This window comes from Pagrus major, chromosome 3 (assembly GCF_040436345.1).
Source record: "Pagrus major chromosome 3, Pma_NU_1.0".
Classification (NCBI taxonomy): Eukaryota; Metazoa; Chordata; class Actinopteri; order Spariformes; family Sparidae; genus Pagrus; species Pagrus major.
Window position 1 is genome coordinate 5,963,791 of NC_133217.1, and position 23,804 is coordinate 5,987,594.

General features: G+C 41.4%; 2 protein-coding genes across 2 annotated transcripts; both read right to left on the reverse strand.

The window, feature by feature from the left end:
* Positions 1-3,151: 3,151 nt before the first annotated feature.
* On the reverse strand, positions 3,152-6,407 carry fam8a1a (family with sequence similarity 8 member A1a). The gene is made up of 5 exons (XM_073463159.1): positions 5,906-6,407; positions 5,522-5,642; positions 5,236-5,359; positions 4,416-4,555; positions 3,152-4,258 (listed from the first exon to the last, which is right to left on the reverse strand). The coding sequence occupies exons 1-5, from the start codon at positions 6,324-6,326 to the stop codon at positions 4,114-4,116; spliced, it is 951 nt and encodes a 316-aa protein (XP_073319260.1). The 5' UTR covers positions 6,327-6,407; the 3' UTR covers positions 3,152-4,113.
* Positions 6,408-21,097: 14,690 nt separating this feature from the next.
* On the reverse strand, positions 21,098-22,740 carry fabp4a (fatty acid binding protein 4a). The gene is made up of 4 exons (XM_073463229.1): positions 22,596-22,740; positions 22,196-22,371; positions 21,942-22,043; positions 21,098-21,385 (listed from the first exon to the last, which is right to left on the reverse strand). Exons 1-4 carry the CDS (start codon positions 22,666-22,668, stop codon positions 21,332-21,334), a joined length of 405 nt encoding a protein of 134 aa, XP_073319330.1. The 5' UTR covers positions 22,669-22,740; the 3' UTR covers positions 21,098-21,331.
* Positions 22,741-23,804: the final 1,064 nt, after the last annotated feature.

Here is a 23,804-nt window from a genome sequence, read left to right on the forward strand (position 1 = left end):
GAGTGAGAAAGTTGGCAAGAGTCTGGTGATAATTACTAATTCATAAGGATTAATGGTTGCTATTTAAAAACCCACCATTCTGAGGAGAGCTGAGCGAACGTTGTGTCTTCCTACTGGGACCTTAAGACAAAATATGCCCCTGGCTAATCTTACATGAACACAGCTCATGGAAATTCAACTCCACAGCACTTTGGCACCAGAAATTAAAAAAAGAAAATTCAAACTGAAGTTGTGCTTTACTTTGTGTCACCTAAATAAACTGTTTCTAAAGGACATATGAATAACTTTATTAATAATCTTAGACCTTTAAATCAAACACCAAACCTGTGAGAGGAGTTGGCACAGTAGGGATTACCATCAAATATGACATGTAAGGTCAATTTTACCATCCTACGTCTAAAGGTGCTAAAAGGCTGTAGCGGTAGATTACTTGAAGGAACAACGCAACAATTCTTATTTTCCGGTAATTAAACACTAATGATATAGTGTTATAAACGCACGATTTTCCGCTGAAGTTCGAGCAGTTTCGGTTATTTTATTTTCTCTCTGATCACTTCTCACTGGTTTCAAAGGGGCAAGACTTTATATAAAAAACTTGTGTGAACCAAAATTATTTAGCACCAATTCAACCAGAATCTTGTAGTCACGGGTGGGATTTTTGGTCTCTATCAAATAGAATCTGACTCTTGATTTTAATTTTCTTAATAACGAGGGACGTTTGGTCTCTTCTTCAAGTGTGATGCAGCTGAATTCATCATAAAAAATTAATGTTTCAGAGAAACTGTTTTGATGGTACCCAAGCTCAAATGTAAAATCAACTTTTCCAAATGTCTTTAAGGCACACACGGTACGACCCCACTGCAAGACTGTAACAGTCCCACAATGCCTGTGCAATACTAAGTTAACATAAAGCAAAATGTTCACACTGGTAAGGCACTGTTGCATCATTGTTTATCCAGCAGGCTACCTTGCATGGCCTGTGGCCTTAAGATTTCTCATGCACTTATACTTTTGCTTCAGCAGGGAGTTTGCAGATGTCAGCAACCCGGCGATGGCTGGCGATGTCAGCGAGGAAAACAAACGCTGTCTGAAAATTAAGAAGGAAGTCTGTCAGCGATGTTTGTATACAATGTGTTCACATCATTAAGAGCTCAGACCCAAGCGTGACATACACCTGACAGCTGTTACAGGTGAAAGGGCATAAAGGCAGGTGCAAGCAGAATTTTTTTTTGCATGTCAGCATGTGATTCTTCAGCTATAATCAGGTTATTGCTTTATCAGTTATGAAAACACAGGCTGTGCTTTTTACCACTCGGGAAAGATTGTGTGCAAGAAATAATGCCAACATCCAGAAACTACAGTCTATTTCCATCGACTGTATCTGGGCCACAACATGCACTGATCTGTGTTGTCTAATGTCGCCCCCATGTGGCGATACATGTTGTAGCAACTCATGGTATTCTCTTTTCAACATGAAGAAAGCAAAACTGTTACATGGAGGTTTATATGAAAGACAGACAAACTATGAACTCAACATTATCCCAACTGTAGATTTGATAACTTCCTGATAATAGTGTCTGGATGAAGTAGTTGGAAGTTGTTCTGTACTTTAGTTTAAAGAATTGAATACTGACATTAAGGTGCACACCACGTGCCTGTTGTACCAGAGCGTGTAATGTCTTTTACAGGTCTTTAAGTATAAACTAATCCCTTTAATCCTGTATTCCTATAGCACAGTAGCTCCATCAGCCACATTCTCAGGCATGAGACAAAGAAGATTGATTTCTTAATATATTCTGAAAATCCTGTCAATCATGTTCAAGCTTTGTTTAGCTGAATCAGCTCTTTTCTTACTGTCTGAACTTTTGTTCCACAGGTAATAATAGGCCCTTCGCTTATACCTGCTTTCATGTTTTAAAATTAATGGACGCTGCAGTGCGATCACACTCAAATGTTCCTCTCTAACACGTCCACGCTGCATTCAAATGCTCCCTCTGTGCTCAGCTGCAGGACTTTGCTTTCCCCCGAAAGAGCTGTAAGGAACCGGGCAGAGAGACACTCTAATGATGCACCGCTCTCTTTGGACCAATCAAGGACAACAATTACATTTTAATTTAAGCAAGAGGACAGAACTCATTAAACGAGAATCTAAATGAAGAAGCTTGTATGGCATCTTTATTGTAATCCTCTACAGCGACCTCCCCGGCAGTGTTCAGTGTCAGTTTGTAAATGCTAAGTCAGCAGCTAGTCATTTCAGTTTGGTCTTAGCAATTTGCTTTCTCAACTATTTGTTTCAACTAAAAAAAGTTAATGTCCAAACAGCTTTAAATTTCTAAGTTTTGAATTTGAGAATATAAGTTAATTTTGTAATGATTCACAATAAATAAACTTTTCAACTCATGTAACTTTGATAATAAATCAGTTGTACTACCTAAAATATCTAGTTCACCTAACGTTATTATGGCAACTTTATGACTGTAAACATCCGGAGTAGCTGCCACTATTGGAGATACTTTGGTGCAGCAAAGATACAAAGGTTAAACCACTACCGGCTGTTCTTTCAAACTGCAAGTGAAAGTGTGAGTGGCTAGACTGAATTCAATGCTAACAATGTTTTAATTATTGTGAAAGCAACCAGCCATGATTTATCTTTAAAAGTATTTCGGACACAGCAAGTTTTCATCACACGTTTTCTTCAACTGTTAAACATTGCATGCTGTGAAGTATGCTAATATGCTGATCATGTTTCTTTAGAAACTTGTTTTCATGTTTGGTTGACTGCTGTACAGTGTATTCAACAAACTTTGTTAGAAAAAGTTAGAACTCATGTTTCATCAGTTCTAAAGTGGTCTGACAATAAAAACAAGAAGATTTTAAATTAGTTTAATTATCTTGATATAATTCAAACTTAAATATTTAGTTGATTCCACTAAATTCCTGTGACTTTTTAGAGTAGTGGATTTAAATATCAGGTGCAATATCAGTTTTTTAATTCATCTGCTGAGCCAATGGCACTGTCTGGCTTTCAACATGAGTGTTCTTGTAAAGACAAAGGCATTGCCTAGTATCATACAAAAAAAAAAAATCCAGCGGCCACACAGTGGATTTAAGCGAACTCTAAAGGGGACTGCTGTCATGACCAGCATGGAAGTGTGTTAATAAACCATTTATCATCTTTAATACCAGCAGAATTTCACACTGTGCATTATTGGAAATCTGACACGAGCGGTGGATTCAACAATGCAGCTAAGACAATCAGTGGCTCCGCCCTGAGTCCAGAGAAGTCCAAGACAGAAAATATGAACAAACAGGATTTCTTGGGTTTGACACTGGGAAAGAACATTGTTACATTTCACTGTGACAGAAAGATAATAAAACAAAACTTCTTCATTAAAATATCCAGAGGCACAGAGAAAGGGTACAAATAAGCCAGGTGTTATTTTTCTTCAGTCTGAGTAATCACAAACATTTGATTCACCATTATTACCTTGAAGAACAGAACAATGCATAGAAAAAGAAGCAGTGAAGTCAATAAATTAATAATGTTTAATCCTGATTTACAGCCCTTCTCTTCTGAACTGTTATGTGATTAAAGTGCCAAATTATTCTAAAAAAGTCTTGAAAATTAGACAATCAGCGTGAAAACTGGTGGGCTACTTGGGTTTTTTTTTTCTGGTCCAGCCACTGGTGGTCGCTATAAGTCTATAAATTCTGCACATACGGGTTTTAAACTTCAGGAAAATAAATAAAAAATATATTAAGAGTTAGCAAGCAAACTAAGATCATGAAGAAAATTCTCAGGAGATCCTGGAAACATTTGAAAGCACCCGACCATACTTTGCGATTATCAATCATCACAATACTTCAGAGGGTTTCCTGATAGCTTATTTGTTGAGTCAATGGTTCAAAAAACAACCTTGCACCAAAAAATGTATGGCTGGAGTCTTCTGTTTCCAATGTACCAGGTCTGATTCAGTATGCATCCAGTGCAGTTTGGGTCCTTCTTTGATCCACTGAGGAGACTGGACACGCTTTTTTCAGCACACGTGGTCCTGAAGTATACTTTTTTTACTTTTTTGTCGAGTATATCAGAGTCTGCTGCTGGAGGAGAGGCTATCTGCCCCCTCTGCGCTGGACCACAATGGTCCCCGCCACGATGTCATACACAGTCCTGTTGTGCTGGAAGAAGAGGAGAGTGATGAAGACGGGAAAGAGGAAGGCAATGGAGAAGTTCTTATTAAGTGCCCTCACTGTAGAGCTGTGAAAGACAAAGGAGACAAAACGAAACAAAGGTTAGATTAAGAGTTGCCACACTGATGCTCTACAAATACAAGACAAAATAGACATTGGATGTGATTTAGACACTATTCTTATTCCCAATCAAAATGTGATGTTTCCAGTCTGTGATCACTCACGCAGAGAGGGAGACATTAGATGCAGGGACTACGAGGACTCGGTTGGGTCGGACCAGAGTGGACGTGTCACAGGTCACCACTCGCAGGCCAAGCAGGAACTTCCCTGGTGTGGCACCACCAGCGCCCCAAATACAGATTGTCTGATTGGACAACAAGGACAAAATGTACACAGTTCATCACTGAATCCAATTGTGTGAGATGCACATTGCTCATAACGCTGTGGGCTTCTGACCATGCTGATAAGATGCATGGTTTTATTCTTTATTGTTTAAAACTGCAAGAAATTAATTTTCAGGCTCACACAGACAAGGTCAAACACTTTGACGTAAGGAAACATGCCAGATGGTGTTAGTCTAAGAGGAGGAGCCTGAGTGTCCCTGTGCTGCTTCCCACCTGGGAAAACCTAGCCACTAATGCACAGGTCGAACAAGAGACGTGGTACATGACTTCACCTCAAGCAACTACGAGTGCAACGTTGCATCACTGTCCTCTGTGGGAAATAATGTTGTGTTGCAGAGGAACTGTGACTCCTCTCATTAAACAGGAGCATGTGGCAGTGAGGGACAAAATGGGGAAGGAATGTTTAACTGTGAAAACAAACGGTGTGTTGAAAGTCTTTCCATTTAGCTGGAAAAACCTGTATGCAGCATGACATTAACTAAGAAAACATTGGTTTTAAATACTCAAGTTACAGACATTTTTAAGCTCAAACACAACACAATACAAACACCATCTTAAGCCAATAACCATGATATTCTCAACTTTACACGCGATTTATCGACCGCTTAGATACTGCAATATCACCAAACACATGACTCACCTCGTAGACGCACACTAGCACCCTGTAGACCAGAGCTACAGCCATCATCTTCTGCAGGTCCTCCATGGACGTGTTCTCATCGATCTCCTCCACAATGAAGTGGGTGATAAATTTGGCAATGTCCCTTTACAGAGGAGAGACAGATGCATGTGTGAGAATGTTGAAACAGCTTTAAGATATCATTAAAGCAGTCAACTCTTTGGTCAGCTTGATGAGAAGTTTGACATGTGTGAATCCCCAGTTTAGGCTCTGCCTTTATCTGTCTGGGTTCAATAGTTTCACTCACTTCATCCCACTCAGATGCATGATCCACAGCACGATGGTGGCCTTCACGCAAAACAGGATGAAGAAGTCCACTGTCTCAGCCAGGAACCTCTGGAGAGGAGAGGGGATGGTGTACTCCCGTCCTGTATGAGGTGGATGAGAAGACAAGTGCACTGAGAATGTTGTTGTTTTTTATTATTCACACATTTCTGCATGTTTACAGTCACATAAATCCCCCTGAATCACTGACTACATATAGCTGCTGTAGGTTAACAGAGCACTACACCTCTAAGCATATAAGCTTGTTTTCTTCACTTAAGCCTGCTTTCCACCACACTCGTGACCCAGCTTATACAAAATGAAGCCCACACACTGCTGCAGACCTCACTGTCAAACTGAGCCCTACCTGCCTGAGCTGGATTCCCGTTCTGGTGCTGGGCTGGCCGGGCATCAGCAGCTGAGGCTGGTGCTGGTGCTGCGGCTGAGCTCTGCTCGGTCTGGGCAGGATGAGGGAAGGATGCTGGGAAACTGAGCGGATACGGGTAGCTGTACCAGTTTCCCGTATCAAACCCCTGCTGCCCGCCGCCACCGGACGTCGAGGCAGGTGTCCCCGGTGAGTGCGCGCCTGCCCCCGGCGGAGGGAACCCGCACGGCGGCGGGAAGGCTGACAGAGCCAGCCAGCTCTGCCAGCTGGCATACCCCCAGTAATACTGCCACATCCACTGCTGCAACTTTGCGCAGTATTCCGTTGTTGCGGTGGTGTGAGGCGGCTTGGCGTCGCTTTCAGGGCCGTCACGGCGGTTGTCACTGCCGGTAGTCGCAAACATGTCCGACCCACCTCACAGTCTCACCTTGTTTAACATGAAAATCCTTTAAAAACGTCTTAAATGTTCGCTTTGCTCCGTTCATTAGCCCTCTGCAGGAGGGTACAGCCACCGCTAGCTAAGCTAACTGTGTTTGTAAATACAGGGATATCCGGAACCGCTCAACGCTAGACGTGAGTCCCCAGACTGGTGTCATTGTATAATATTTCGGTATCTAAATAAATCAGTAACGTGTAGATTAGAATTACAATGGCCATCTTAAATGTGGAGCAGATATCAGCGGAATAAGATCATTTTTGGAAATAGCTAATGTCGCCTCCTCCCCCCCCGCTGTCAAAAATGGTATGAGCCATTTAAAGGAGCTTTTTCCTCATTTTCAACAGCTCCATCATCAGGCACGAACATCACTTTCTCACAGGAGTTTGGAGTGATAAAGGTTATTTATGCACAATGAGTGAAGAAAAACATATTTCTTAAAAGAAATGAAGCTGTTATTGCCTTCTTCATGTCAGCCCTAAATATAAGACAGAACAATTTTACCAGATTTGACAAAAAGTGAAGTGCCAAAGGGCTAAACTTTTACATTCCTTATGTCTGACATGTCAGTCTTGACATTAAAAATGTATTCACTATTTTTTTCTCTGCTATGTTTATTAGTTTTAATCTTAGCAGTAGGCTGTCAAGTTGATTCTCGCAAATTCAATCTACTTAAACAGCCTGGGTTAAAATGTATTAATGAAATGAATGGGGTAATTAGCCAACTAACAAAATGAGCAAAGGGCCCGAATGAGGCCGCATTAGGCCCAATGGTCACCAGTTGAATAGGTCTGATGTAAGCTATACTGTCCACGTCCTCTCGTTTCACCCTGACCAAAATGTCTCGTGTCTGATTTAGATAATGCTATACATCAACTTAAAATGTTTTATTTACATCGTTGTAACCTGTATAATTAGTGAACAGAAATATACCAGCAGTCAGGGATTGAACAGGTTCAGTATCATATGAAGGAGAGCTTATTTAGCTTGGCTAAATACACAAAAGTGTCCGTTATCATCAAACTTCACAAACAGGAATTTTGATGTGAGTATTTTTGTTCCTTAATGTGTTTCAAAGCCAAAGTATTCTTATTTTATCAGCAATCGGATAAAGACACTGACCCCAAAAATCTGGAAAATGCTAATTATCAGATATATAATAAATAATCAGTCAACTCATTGTATACAGTGTATACATACATGTATATATGTGTAATTCTTTGATACTTAAGTACTACTTAACTTAATTTAATATCAGACACTTAAAGGTGCAATATGTAGGACTTGGCCACATGTTGAATTTATGCTTAAAACAAATGTGGGGCAGCATATCACCAGAGTAACTGCTAAATGCTGACAACAGCATGTTAGCTCAGTTAGCCGTGCAGCTAGCAGTCCATACTGGGAGCTTGGAGCACCAAGGAAGTGTTGGTGTTTACACGGCTGGCACAGGACCTTGGATCGGGATGGTGCTAGTTGGTTAGCATGCTACATACATAGATACATGTATGTGTACATGTGTACATAGAAGTCATAATGACAAAAGTCTTATCTTCTTTCCTTAACATTCTGTTGTTACATTTAGTCTGGCTTTGAATGTTTTCAACCAAAATCCTTACATATTGCACCATTAAAGATTTACTTGAATACTATTCATCATTTCAAAGTAATATTTTAACACGATATCTGCACTTTTACTCAAGTATGGCTTTTGGGTACACTGAATATACAGCATCATAAAGATAAATAGTCTTCCTCTTAGTCCTCACTGAAAGAAACATTATTTCAGATGCACCACAAGAGAGCAGCAGAGGCCAACTGATACATTTTATACCATACATACAATCAGAATTAACCACATTATTTCTATTAACAATATACATATTGTACAGTGGTGTCATATCATGTACGTAAATGTGAAAACATCTTGTAGCCGCATTTTGTATCTTCAGGCAGATAATACGTATTTTTTAATGCACATGCACGTGACATTTTCGCCTATTTAGATGTACATCCCAGGTTACATAGGGTGAGAGGGTGGGAGTTTCAACCTGCAGCCACATTTAGGGACCCCAGACATCAGAGTTCAGTGACAAATCAGTAGCCTGCCACAGAGGGCATCGGGGTCAAAACCTCCAAACTCTGTAAAAGCTGCTGCGGAAACGGCTTTGATTCAAGAGAGTGGCCGGCCAGTCAGCTGATGAAAAGCTGTTTTACTCTCTGTCACACACACACACACATGCACGCACGCACACACACATTGTCTCTCTTTTTCTCTATGCTACTCTTTCCCTACAACCCAATATATGCAGGAGTTGCTCATTCATGTCTCCCACTCTCTCCTCTGTTCCACCTCGACCTTTTTTCTCAGTCGTTTTCTTTGTCTGACTTTTTCTATCATTTTACTCCCCTCCTCTCTGATTACTAAAAGGGTGAGGAGGGAGGGGGGTGAGGGGGTTTGTATTTGCTGACTGGGCTGGCCCGGCTCTGTGGGTTAGGTGTTAGGTCTGCCAGTTCTAAATGATTGTGCCTGGCCCAGTGAATGGAGCCAGTGAGGCGGACGCCAATCCGACCCCAATGCGCGTTATCCCTGTCGACAGAGGCCATACGATGACTGTGCCCAAAAGTAATCGGGCCCAAATAAAAGCTGCGTCCGGCAAACGCTGACCCCCATAGAACCCAACAACCTGGTGGGATTAATGTGAGGGAGGTGTGTGTTTGTGTGTGTGTTTGTGTGTCTGAAGAGGGAGTGTATATGTTGGGAGAGGGGTGAGGGAATAGGGGAGTTTGGGTGAGTGGAATGTAACTGAGTACATTTACTCAAGTTCTGCAGCGTGGTTTTAAAGTAACAGTCAGTCTATTTTATTTTGAAAGATTGATTACTTTTGCTGACATTTATTTCCACAACACAATTACTCCATCACATCTGACGGCTTTGAATACGTCTGTATGCAAAATGCATGATGAGGTCATGAAATTAGAGCTGCAATTTCAACTGGAACGCCACAACATTTTGGCTACGTGCTTAAAATTGTATTATTAAATACAGTATTTATCAAGCGGATTGATCCGAGCTCTACATAAAATCCAATGTATTGTCACTCTTTAAATCAGCTAATATGACGGATGAACTTATCGGCAGACACTAAATATTACCCAGCTGTGGTGATAGTTTCACCGTTGTTCAACCTACATTTCAGTTTTTACTCTTTGAAAAGGTATGTGCTGAAAATTGTTATGACGTAGTTAAATACAAGTTTGCAAAAGTAGCAAATAAGAGCCACAGTGGGCCGATATTATATCCCCCATGAGATAAGGCTATCTTCAGCAAACATTGAGAGTACTGTTGCATATCAACAGAGCTCACAGTGTGTACCTTATTGGCCGAAAACATAACTTATATAATCTATCTTTGCTTTTTTAAGGTCAATACAGTTGATCCCCAGGAGAAGGCCATCTTTGAGTAAGGTGTAAGCACTGGTCCAGTGTGCGTCTGATTGGCACACGCACATGCTCTTCTGGTACGGTCAAGTTTACTGTAGAGGCACACGACACCATTCCCTTTTTTCATCTGTAGCAGCTTCGTGATAGGACATTTGCACGCTCAATTTTTTCTTAATGACGCAAGGAAAATGTCCCTTTTCACCGTGGCTGCAGCCTGATTACATCGCAGATGCTTGCACACACAGTGCACATGCTTACAGTGTGTGTGGAAGACAGGCCCGTCTTTTGATTTATTGGATTTCTGCTCTCATAAAGTTTGTGCACACCACTGAGTGTGAGACAGACACGAGTGAGGTTCACACAGTTCATACAGTTCTTGTGAAAAAAGTTTGCTGTGTCTATACCGGATGTGTACCATGCTCCTAGACATACACTACGGGAACAAGGTCACCAAATAATTGCTCGGAAAGACAGTTTGAGAACAAATTCAGAGTCGAGACCTTGAACGAAAAACTGTATTTGCTTTTTACAAGGGATGAGCACAGGTGGCTGTTGGCTGGTGGCAGCAGACATGACCTTGATTACTGTAAGAGGCTTCAATCAAATAACTTGTGCTAAAGGAACATTTTCCTTTGTGAGTACGATACCAGAGGATTAATACCGACAGAGACTTTATAAGAGAGGTGACAAACCACTTAAAAGATTTGAATAGAAAAGACAGAGATGGCGGTTGTATGACACACATCCCGCCCTTTCCCCCCCAAAAGCCAATCGTCTGCTTAAACGACAGCCAAATCAAGAAACATATCAGCCAATAGTTTTGTTGCGCTGATCTGAGCGCACGGTTGAAAATCACAACAGTTTCAGCCAATTTGGTGCGGCTGCAGACGGACTTCTGATAGGCATGGAATATAAGGATTTCACACTGATGCACAGGATTACCAAGAAAGGTGAGGTTATTTAAACGTATGATATTAAAAGTTGATAGTTGACATTGAGAGTGAAGTTCTGGCTCTCTCTCCCCATTCATTTATTTATGGGCCGGATCTTGTTAGCCCTGAGGAACTGCCCTGGGGCATTGCCAAGATGGCTTCCAAGTGGCAAGACTTGCCTAAAGGGACTTTGATACTTCTCTCATGCCAGTTTGCTAAATATGTCAGCAGGCAGCTAGTTTAGCTTAGAATAAAGACTGGAAACGAGGGGGAAACTGCTTCATTGGTTTCCTTCAGCCTCACGGAGATGACAAGAATCCAGGAAGTTGCTTTACTTTTATAGCCTATCGCAGGCGGACTTAGTAGGCCCACTGTTTCCCCCTATTTCCAGTCCTCATGCTAAGCTAAGCGAACTGGCCCCAGGGTTTAGCCTTATAATTGATGGACAAACATAAGAGTGGCATCAACTTTTCATCTAACTCTTTCCAAAAACGTGAATATGGATATTTTCCAAAATGTCAAATCAGGTTGCTAACAACCTGAGGACTTTGAAACAAGGCTATTAAGGGAAATAGATCTTTTTAAGTGAACTGTCTTGTGCATTATACAACTGGTGCACATGAATTTTAAAATGAAGTGGTACTTGCCTTTTAGCAGGCTTACTATCAGTCCTGTCCATTTACAGTGACTCCCACAGTTGTGAAATACAGTAAAACCTCCATAGATAACAGCATATCGCAGCTCTTAGCCAACAGTGATTTGGAGCTCTCTCCAAAAAGCAGTGACTCTTGATCCTCGAACTCATCATTCACACAAGTTTGTCAGAGAGCCCAGTGGGAGAAATATTGCAGACTTAGTCATGTCAAGACATAGGTTTCTAGATTTGGCTGCTGTACTCATGGGGTTTTCGTACTGGCATGTAGCCTTGTACAACCATGCACTGGTTTAGCCTTGGAGTGCACACAAGTGATTCAGCCCAGTGAGAATGTGTCCAGTAGGTCGCGGGTTAAAAAAATGAACAAAGCATTCGTTAGTCATCTGGAGAACTTGGGGAAAGGGGTCACTCACGTCCTGTTTTGAGAGAGCGGGGAGGGGAGCTGTCATGTGATTTATGTATAAATTACTTAGACTGTTTATGTAATGGTGTAAATCCATTAATGGGCTGGAACAGGCTATAATGAGAGCAACAGGGCATATACAAGAGGATTGTGACTTTGGCATTTTCATGTTTCATGTCATTCTTTACTGTCTCAAATAGGATTAATCTCTTTAATTCATTGATTTCATGCAGAGATCAAAGAGTGTTTACACAGTCAGTCCGTCACTGTGATTCGTGCTCGAACCTTTTCAAATTAGCTTTGATCAAATTAACAAGTAATGTGCAGATGAATGCTGCTTTAAACACAGTGAATATGTGACTGGAGCAAAGCACTGAGAGGAAAAACAACTGCCTTTGCTGAGACAGCGGAGGGAAGTCCTTGCTACCTTTGACCCAGAGAAGAGAAAAATCCCTCTGAGATTCTGTTGCTTTGTCTTCGACGTGTAACAGTGAGAACCAATTAAGTGAATTATGTCTGCTTCCCTGGAGCCCTGACAGGAACACCCAAGGGGAGAGTGAGACTGCTCTCCTGCTTCAAGCGAATTTCCCCTCATCCCCCTCCTCGTCCCCTCATCCTCCACCTAATCCTCTTTATTTCCTGTACCTTCAACGTCTTGCTCACCTTTCCCCTGGCACACTGTGGTGAGGAGGTGAGAGGGTTGTTCAAGAAGACTTACAGTCCTCTTCCTTTAAAAAACCCTGTTCCTTTCCTTCCTCTTGACATCCACTGCCATATCAACTTTATAAGGTGATCAAATCTTGTTTTTAATGCAGGTCCAAGGGAAAATTTTGTTAGAGGGGTAAAAGAGGGTAAAAGAAGTTGACATTTTTCTGCTACATGTTCAAAACAGTTTCCAAGATTACTTCAGCCAGTCCAACAGAACATATGTTGACGGTTAAGTTATTTTATTTAATGAAGCCATAATTTCTTCTTCCTGCTGCCAAAAGAAAGAAGAAAGAAAGAAAGAAAGAAAGAAAGAAAGAAAGAAAGAAAGAAAGAAAGAAAGAAAGAAATGACTCAATATATATGTCTAATATGTACTTAAATACAAAAAACATAGCATTAAAAACAAATGTAGGCATTCATTAATTAATTAATATTCCTTTTTTAATCACATCCACCAAGGAGGTTATGTTTTCACCCATGTCTGTTTGGTTGTTGGTTTGTTGGTTTGTCAGCAGGATTACACAAAATCTACAAAACAGTTTTCCACGAAATCTGGATTTAGGATGCGTCTTGGCTAAGAATAGACTCCATTCAGATTTGGAGTGGATCCGGCGTTTTTTTTTTTTCTTTCTTTCTTGTTAACCCTTTTCCATTAATTACCTCCCCAAACCGATTGATTTCTGTATTTTCTTTTTGCATGTCTTAATGACTTCTTAGGCTGTCATTCAAAGTGTTCCAGGGGCTCAACTTTTTGCCTATTGGGTGATCATCATCATCATCAGAGTACTGCTCCCTCTAGGGCAGCAGAGCACCTTTGAAAAAACCTTTGCCGCATATTCTGCAGTCCAAATGATGAGTTACTCTGGATGCTTCATCTAATTCCACTGTTGCTGGTGTCAGGAGCTTAACTTAAAGTCACATGCTCCACTTTCGCTTCTGCTTCCTCCCCCTCAATAGTGCCTGAATAGACAAAAATCTAACAACAAGCGTCGACCCACAGAAGGTGCTTGTGTGTTTAACGTGCAGCTGTGCGTTGCAGGGAAGGCAGCTGAGTTCTTTCCCAGTGCGTTTCACACGGGCATCGACTCAAACAGCTGTAAACCCATAGACCTCAGATTTATGGTTGTACACTTAAGCTTCATAAAGAAATACAGTTCTGTCTGACAGATATGGCTGCTTTGTAGCTTTTAAGGGGGATGCTGTTACTTTAAACTGACAGAGTGCTTACAGTATCGAGACAATGATGACGATGCCGGTAGATGTTACAGATAAAGAGAAAACTTAATGGTGGTTTAATAAATCTCACCCGAAGCACTTTGCTGCTGTTGACTCGGAGAAAGGTCAACCTGTCAGGAATAGCTTCCGTTTTCCTCCTGCCTATCAGAGGCTGTGGTTATCTCTCTAGTGCATTGTGGGGAAGTGCCTGTTGGATTCAGCACGTCTCAAAGTGCCTATCAGGCCAACTCTCCTAATGACCTATTGTTTTTTTTCTTTTTTATAAAAGTTTCCAAAGCCAAGTTCATACTGTCTGCGCCTGTCAGTGACTGAATGAGACATTGATGACATAATGTGCTATATATACACACACAGCAGAAGTGACACACTAACTGTAGATACTGTAAAGACCCAAAACTTGATCATTGCTTTTATTCTTACCATCAATTCACACTGAGCATGCTGCATTGCCAGCTTTTATTTCTGTGGTTAAAGCACGATGGCATATTTTGTTTTAAATATGAGAATATTGTTTTGGTTTTGCCCCTTTTAAACTCTACACAGCTAATATAAACTCCATAGATCCTCAAAACATACACCAGCCATACTGAATGTGTAAAGTCTAGTTCCTCATGTTTCATTCTCGCCTCCGTCTGTAGTTGCATGACCTGATAAAAAAAAAAGTAAACCATTAAAAAACCAGGACAGACAAATACCATAGCCTGACCTTTATAACATCAACACCATTCAGCCATACCACCTGCAAAAGAAGGTCAGTGTGTCTGTGTGCATACTTAAGACTTAGAACCACAACAAAGCATTTCCTTTCCACCGCTTTATCCATTTAGTTTCCTTGAAGTCTTACTGTGCACTACCATAAGGAGTGAACCAGACAGTGCGTTGTATCGTCTGGCTCAAGAAGGTGTGTGGCATTTTGTTTAGATGTAACAGAATATAACAACACTAACACACAACAGTAGGACATAACAAACAGAATTACAATTTGAACATTTGTTGTTTGTTTTTTTAGAGGAAGCATTGTGTGTGTTTGCTAGCACGTATTAAAGTGTGTCATGTATTCATATATGCAGAAGTGGAAGAGTGTGTTAGGTGTGTACGCTGTCATGGTTACGCAGAAGGGACCCAAACGCAAGACACACAAGCAGGCAGGTAGTACAACAACAAGCGAGCTTTAATGAAGTTGATTGTCCTAGCACTGAGAACACAGGAACTAGAACATGACAACAAGATACAAGAGGAGTTAGCTACAAAATAAAACAGGATATCAACAAAACAAAAAACCCAAACTGTACACACATAAGAGTATTAACATTAACATGGGTTTGCATGATTTTCAAGTTTAATATGCATTTATTCTGTCTTAGGGCTGAGTATGTAAAATGAATGCATCTCACAGTTTCACTGATTTAATTATGTAATAATTTAGTGTTTCCAGTCCATTCTGCTGACTTCCGTTCGCGCTCTTCGTGCTGCGGCCATAAAATAAACTGCTCCGCATGTTACAAAGTCACTGAGTTCTGTCTGAGGGTTGAGCACAAAGAACGCTTGATGTGAACAAACAGAGATCTACAGTATGCTGTTTCCCATCTGGTTTAACACACACAGCCGTATATTCAAGCTGAGACTCACAAGCGTTCGAAGATCACCCCATTCCTCACTCCCCCATCGGCATCACCCCATCCAGATTACAGATCACATGTCCCGTCACACAGTAGTCACAGGAGGAGGAGGAGCGGATTTAAAGCCGGCACTGTGACAACTTGTGGCATATCCAGAGCAGAAAACACTTCCTGACTTTTATTACCCCTTTCTTCAACAGAAATGCACAAGCATAAACACATGGACAAAAAATAGCAGGCAGCTGATCATGCTTGTGTATGAATGAAAGTCAGAGCCAGTTGCAGTGCTCTCCAGGGGAAACTATTGTTTAGGATCTGGTTTGTATGGCCTCACTTTAAAGATTTCCATCATCCTTCCTCTGAGCTTTACAATCGGGGGTCTCGCTCTACACTTAGCTTTGGCAGGAACTCCTGGTGGGAAGACTTGAAAAAACAGTCATTCTTTGTGTTGTCCTCAAAGGCAGAAATGTATTTCCTCATATACAGTGCAGAGGCCCTTAGAAGTTATATTTTGAGCTGGCCCTACACTATTTGAGTACATCATTTCACGTTGAGCACCATCTCAATCCCAGAAATACATATTAATATGTTTCATACTAGGTGGCCTCCTGTACACATTCCTCAGCTGAGCCTCTGACCTCTCTGTCTGGGAGCCCAAGGAGATTTTTTTTTTTTTTTTAATTTCAGAGTCACTGAAATTGACTTTAATCCTGTAGGCAAGTGAGAAATGTGGCCATCAGATGCAGAATTAAGCATTTCATGTTTCTTAAAGCCTGCATTTCTGAATTTGTGAGCACTAAGCCACTGGACGTCTTTAATGAGAGACCACTGTTTGAGCAGCGTTTCAACATTTGTAAACGTGTGAAACCACTTTATTATTGAGACGTCAGGACCTGCTCCAGCCCTGTTTGTGGCAACAGAACCAGGTAGACCAAAACATGATCTCTTCCTAACCCTAACCAAGTTGTTTTTGTGCCTGAACCTAACCAGACTGCACGCACAGCGTTGTCACAACATGAAACTGAAATATAAACCCAAGGAACTATAAAGTTTCGACATATCAGTGGTGGTCTGCAGAAATGGACATCGCCAACATTTACTATAGCGATTGCGTTGCTAAATGCTGCTAATATATGATGACTGAAGATACAGTTTTGGACTGATTGGTTGGACTGCGATCTCTAATCCTAAAGAATGTCCCTTAGTGGAATCCCAGGCATGTCTCTCCGGGTGTTTGGGGGAGATAATAGAGCGGCCTGCCTCTGTGCGACCGACCAGACGGGGCACAGCTTGCATAACATTCAGGGACTCGTTGGTGAAATCAGAGTTCACTCTAAAGTATAACTGGATTGCGGGGTTCAGTGGAAAGAAAGCCTCCCCTACGGTTCGGCGGGGCCTCAACTGACATAGTTTCTGCCCAGCTGTTTGGTTGCCCTCGGTGACTGATCCTGGGTCAGAATAGGTGCCATAGATCCTGTGGAGAGGGTTGAGGTAAAATCAATGTGCGCTCAGTGGTTTTGAGTTAAAGTGGAGGCATATAGTTCACAGCAGCAGGTCGTCCCCACCCTGTAGGAGAAACCGAAGTCCGAAAAACAAAAAGAGTGGGAGTGGGAATTGTGCTGTTGTCCGTCTTTTTCCTTGAAACCAAAGTCGTTCAGACACAACATCAAACCACGATGAAAAAAGCTGACGTAAAGTTCTCGTGAAACTTATAGCTGTTTTTTTGTGTCATTGCTTTAATGCTGACATATACTGTACATCAATCACAGCTGAATTATAAAGTTGTCCCATCATGCGAGGAAACGATCTGTCACTTTCTACAAACAGTTGTCTGTATAACCAAACTAATCTTCACACTCCTTCAGATGTGGAAACAGTTTGTCCCTGAGTTTGTTCCTACATTTCCTGCGGTTTTAGGTTTCCTGTGATCCCCAAATTCTGTTCTCCAGACCTGCTTATAGATTAGATTGTTGTGACTGAGAATTTACAGCCTCACACACTGTGGTCAACACATCGTGTTCGCTCACTCTGCCACCGCTCAGCATCCCTGAATTAAAAAATGAGTGAGTGGCTGGAATTAGCAAGTGTCTGACCTTGAACTCAGCCCCTCTACAATCCACGGCAAGTAAATACATAAGAAGTCTGCAATGGCGTGGGAATTAAAGCTCGTACTGCACATCATGTACCTTCTCTAGCCCCGTCCTGTCCACTTGAACATGAAAGGTGTTTGTGTTTGACAGAGTTTAAGTTAAGGACAAGCAGAGGACAAGCGGAGGAAGGGTGTCAACGCTGCAGCTCAAGTGGAGCTTTCCAGATGTTTTGCGAAGGATGTGAGTCCATTCTTCTTAAAGTCCAAGACAATCTTTCTTGACACAGAACAACCTCAGTGTCAACAAGATACCTTTGCCTATCACGAGAAACACACACACGCAGACACACACACACACACACACGGACAAACAGCAGGCAACAAGGGGAAATCAGCACTTTTTATTATCTGAGTAGTATATGAGCCACTTTCAGGGAGATAACGTACATATATGCCTCATTATTTATATATCGAAGTGGTATTCAGTGGTGGAATATAACTAAGTACTGGAGAACTTATTTGCAGATTGTAGGTACGTCGTTTTATCATGCAATTTTCCATTACTTTCTTCGACTCCACTACATTTCAGAGGAAAATATGGTACGTTTCACTGGTGGACCCCCACGGTCCCCCCATGTGCAAAAAAAGTGCCCTCTATGGTGCCCTTCAAGTGGACGAAACATGGTGAAGTGCCCTCTCTTCACTATAGATATATCACGACTTTCGGTGTGCTGGAGCCTCCTCGCATTCATGTGGTGCCCCTTTTTATTTTTTTCACCCCAGGCCCCTCAAACATCCTGAGTCCGCCACTGCCTGAGAGCTTTAATTTGTCCATATTGGATAATGAACAGCTTATAACATATGATGTTCTGGCACTAAATAAACTACAGTATCTAATAAACTATCGGTTGTCGGTTAATCGATCGCTCTTTTGACAGAAAATGAATCCAAGAATCATCATTTTTCATAGTTTTCAATTTGTTTTTTATTTTCAAAAAGTAGGAGAATTAAGAGTTAGATGTTTTTCATTCTCATTACTTCAATTATTTGATTTTTTAAAATAATTTTTAGGTTTGAACTATTGGTTAGACAAAAACAAACATTGCGAAGGTGTCACTTTGTGCTCTGTGTAACTGTGATGGCATTTCTCACTACTTCACCAACTTTCCTCAACCTCAACCAGCTACAACATCCTGCTTTTATTAATGCGTGAGTAATAATAATCCAATGAAATAATGTATGACAGAATAAAAGAAGCTACTTTTCTGCACTGAGTACTTTTACTTTTAATACTTTACGCATATTTTCATGATTGTACTCACATACGTTTACTTAATATTTTCAATCGAGGACTTCTACTTGCATTAGAGTATTATAGTGGTTCAAAGTTTAAAGAGTGGTATTATTACTATTATTTAAGGAAAGAATGTCATACTGATCAACATCACAACTCCAGTTCATCCTGTTGTCCCTTTGTTTTCCACCGTCCTTCTCTCCCAGTTAACTCTCAGCAGGCCTCTCACTATCAGCTCCTTCCTGAACAGTTTCCTAATTGTGACTCTGAAACCACTCTGCTGATGTAAGGTCTGCCTCTGTCAGGACCTTTCCTCTGCAGTGGAATACCTCCTGCCTCCCTTTCTATCCTGTTTGGCCTTCAGCTAATAGAGTATTATTTCAGATGGTCTTCAGATGCACACTGTTAATGTGTACGGTCGTATGTTCCTTGTTTTCAAATATTAGAGATGCTATAAATCATCACTGAGAGCTACTTGCATAAAGAGTCTTAAATCTCGTTCAATTGTCTCCCAGTTTCCAGCTCCGGTTCCCTGCTCTATTTTGAATAATTAAGAAACACAGAGGACTCATCAAATCAAGATGTCTGAGATGAAACAGGGAGGTGGAGATCTGCCTCATTCCCCGCAGTTATCCAAACAAAGTGACGGGGATGCCCGTGGAGCACAAGCACTGCACCTGTAAGTCAATCCGGAGCAGATGTGATCTTTTCTCTCTCTGGCTGTGAGAAAATGGAGAGTACAGTTATCATGTGCATACAGAACACCCATCATTTTGACTAGTACGTACAGGCATTAGAAGAAGACAGAAGCAGCAGCTCCTTAGATCATTTTGATCAAGATGGACTGCAGAGTATTCACAGCATGTAGGAAAGATGCAGAGTTTACAACAAGTAAACTTTATAGCCACCATGTCTTTATAAATTAGCATGGTATGAATTAAAAGCCATCATACTGGTGGAAAGTAATATTAATATAGCGTTTTAAAGTCTTTATTATAGCTGCAAAATCATTAAAAAAAAAAAAAATAAATAAAAAAAGCCACATGTTTCAGCCACTAGGTCTTCATCAGGGCTCAATACAACAAGTAAAAGGAATGTGGCCAGATCAGTCGGTGGCAATCCTTGCCTCTGATTGGCTGGTTTCTGAGCGCCTGGATTGCCTTTCTGGTTTTGAAGTACTTTTTTTCCGGTTTTCCAAGAGCACCCGGCACAGTTCTTTTAATCTACATTGTACTACACAGAGGAACCTATCCTCTTTTTCCTTGTATTAAAAGGCAGCATGATGCACAAACATCCACAATGAAACAGAGGAACAGCTGATCAAACAGAGTGCACTTGCAAGAAAACAACCACATGTCTCCCTTACAGTAGTTGCCATCATTTGAATGCCAAGTTGCCTTTTTTTTTTTTTTATCAGATAGGAGCAGTGCAACAAAGGAAATTCCACCTCCTCTAACGGATTTGGCGAAATGTCTTTCAGGCATTAAAAACATGTCCACTGACACACTGATCCAACTCTACACTGGTGACCTTTGCTTGCCGTCCGCTCTGATATTCTCATCCACTTGGCATCTCCCCAAAAGTTCAAGCGCTGAACATCCTCGACCTCTGCCAGCACCATTGTCCACGCAGAGGGGAACGAGAGTGTTGGCCTACGATTCCACCTGTTTCAGCTGTTTGGGCTATTAGGTCCAATCAGTGCTATCATCTCCCTTTCCTGTCATGGGAAAGTGGCGTTGCCTCTGGAACAATCCCCCCCCCCCCCCCCCCCACCCCCCCACCAACACACACACACTTGACCAGTGGCCAAAGGGTGGGGATGTCTATAGGGACGACCTATAATGCTTTCTTAGTTTCTCCGTGTACGTACAGCTGCCAAAAACATGTGCAATGGGAAATGTTTGACCTCCCCAGAAAGGAAGAGGGGATACATTTCCTCGCTGACCTCGCTACATGATGCTCTCAATAGTTCTAAAAAGAGTTCACATTCCTTCAGGGGTCCCTGCCAACACACATCGTACATCATCAGGACGGCTGACAGTTTTGACCTTAAAATAGGGAATATGTTTTGCTTTTGTCCTCTGACAAAAATGAGGAAGCATGAGGGAACTGTGCAAGCTAAAGTAGCTGGAAAGAGTGACAGCATGTGGAATAATTACTGTAATGTTCACCAAGCATGGGAGTAAAGTTGAAGCCAGGGGAGTCAGCCTTGTCAGATTAGGTGGTATGTTCCCATTAGAGCACTTTTTTTAACTGCAGCATTCCTCAGCATGCTTTTCGAGAATAATTGGACGTGACACCATTTAAATAAACAGCAAAAACCAGCGATAAACAGTCAATAAACTCACAGAGACGGCGTTTCGACAAATTCTCATTTTTATTCAAATCACCACAACAATTCCAAATGAACCCAAATGTGTCATGTTGGAGAAACAGAGGCACAGAAATTTAAATTTTTGGCAACACAGCGAAGATAAAGAATAGGAGGAGCAGAACACGCCATTACTTTAGTTTGGTATTATGCTCATTGAACTGAGCCTGTCATCCTGCGATGCGTCCTTCGACGATGAGGGGGGTCGGAGTGGACTCCCATCATGCCTCCTTCACGTACATCCTCACCGCGATCACGTCTCCCATTATGCATTTCTGTGGGGAGAAGAGGGAGATCAGGTGAGGCGAGGTGATGGATTCCTGCATATGTTTGCAGTTTAGGAAGAATTCAGTGTGCAGAGGCTATTTTTACACAAGTCTCTATGACGTGTGTTTGATTTTTACACAGTTAATCTTACAGTATATTCCTATTGGAGTGTCTGTGTTTATTTCTTATGAGATGAAATAAGGCGTTTGTTCTTACAGTACTTAATTACTTTGTTCTCCTCATATAACATAAGACTTTTTTGTAGTATAATGTCATTTTAATTCATTATTTTCATCCTAAGGTGCATGATTGCTCTCTCAGGTAGAGTGAAAACACATTAACGGTGGGAATAAGTGGTCGTGAACTTGTTACATTTGCATCGGCAGCATGTTTATTACAATGTAAGCATCAAATCTGACAGAAAAGGAGGCTGCGACTTCAGGGAAAATGATGGAGGATGCAAGTGATGAGGTACTTTTGCACAAACTAATTTCAAAGTCATACAGCCAGTTGCTCCTGGTTTTCCTACCCAGAAAAAAAGTCATGAGATAAAAAACACCTTACCGCTATCAACTTCCCATCAGTGACCTCCCTCTCGATATTTGTTTCTTTGCCGTCCCAGCTCTGTTTCTGCACGAGTTTGCCGTTCTCCAGAGTCACCACGGTCTGCAGGGCAACACAACACAGACAAGCTGTTAATCCCAGCACAGAAAAGCAGGCAGACCCCCTGACTGTGATATGACATCTCTCTCTCTCTCTCTCTCTCTCTCTCTCTCTCTCTCTCTCTTTTATTTTTTCTGCCCTCAGACCACACTAACCCTTGTCTTCCTGTCGTCGGCGGTGGTCTCCTCAAATGGTTCGTTGAGCTTGAACTTGATTTCAGTAGTTTTGAAGGTGCTCTGGGTCTTCATGCATACAATCCCCTGGTCGTCCATGGTCACCACCAGATTGGGTTTGGTCCTGTTGCCCACCTGCCGGGTCGCAAATCCCACACCTGCAGAAAAATACATCAAATATAACAGAGTAGTACAACTGCACTTTATCAACATGACTGCAGAGGATTCCTATAATACATGTCAGATGCTACACGTGTCAAAAAGCAGCATATCCGACATGAAATCAACAAGTTAGACGTCACACACACACAAAAAAAAAAAAGTTATCATGAATTAAACAATTAGCAACTGTCAAGCTAGCTCAAACTGCACACCCTCCTACCAATTGCCTTCATATAGTCGTCAAAGTTCTCGCTGGAAATCATCTTCCACGTCCCGACAAACTTCTCAACCATTTTTGCAGGTTTTCTGGTGTGATATCCTCAACAACGACAAGAACAAGCAGCGGAGTGACTCTGGGTTCAACTCTCCTCCACTGTGGGAACAGACTCGTTTTTAAAGGGCCAGCCCGACGTCCAGCGACGCGGCGGGAGCCAATCACAGCCCGCTACGTCACATGACGGAACGTGGAGATCCCGCCTCCAGCCTCACTAGCTGCTAGCATCCCTGACTTAATGACTTTTCTCATAAATGAGCAGTTAGATTGTAATTTTTCCCCCAAAAACGTCACATCTTCATGCGGTTTTAATTTATATTTTAAGCTGAATGTGTGTCTTTCACCACCCTGCATTATTAAATGTCAATTATTATTAAAATGTAATAATAATAATACGATTATTATGTTAGCATGCAGCAACAACACATCCAATGAGCCTTAAGCAAGTAGCACACTGTCAATTATAAGACATTAAACACATCTGGGTTGCCAGGTTGGGAAAAATCCCTCTGTTTTAACCACTTTTGCAGACAATCCCAGACCAAAAGTCATATTTTGACAACTTAACATTTGCAAACTGCAAACTCAATGATTAAAACCCTTTGAATGATTTACTAACATGCATGTTGCAGACTTAATGGTTTGTTAGACAGTGAATAAACCCATTAGCATTTCATGATGGATTAGTAACATTCATATCTGTTAATGTAGAATTATTAATGGCTACAACTGATCTGTAAAGCCTGAATCAATTATTAACTAATTAGGCCATTAGTTACAACTTGTGAAATGTTTCACATTAGGCCATGGTAGGAATTTTAGTTCCCAGTATAGTAGAAAACATTTAAGTTATTTAGCTTCTGAACGGCAAGCCCCATTTAAAAAAACATGGCTGTAATTACAGTGCATCCATGGAGAAAACCAGTTAAGCTACAGATGCTAATGAAACAGAGGGTAGCGAACAGAGAGGACAGGATTTCAGTTATCTATAACTGGGTGAAAGGTTTTTTTCTTTTCAGTGCATCTGAGACTCTGTGCCAAATTACATTCAGGCCTGCTGTGTCAAAGGTTGGAGCTTGCATAATGTTCTCTCAAACGCTGGAATGGTCTCTTTTATCAGGAAAATGGCACATTATGCAAGGACACACCATGAAC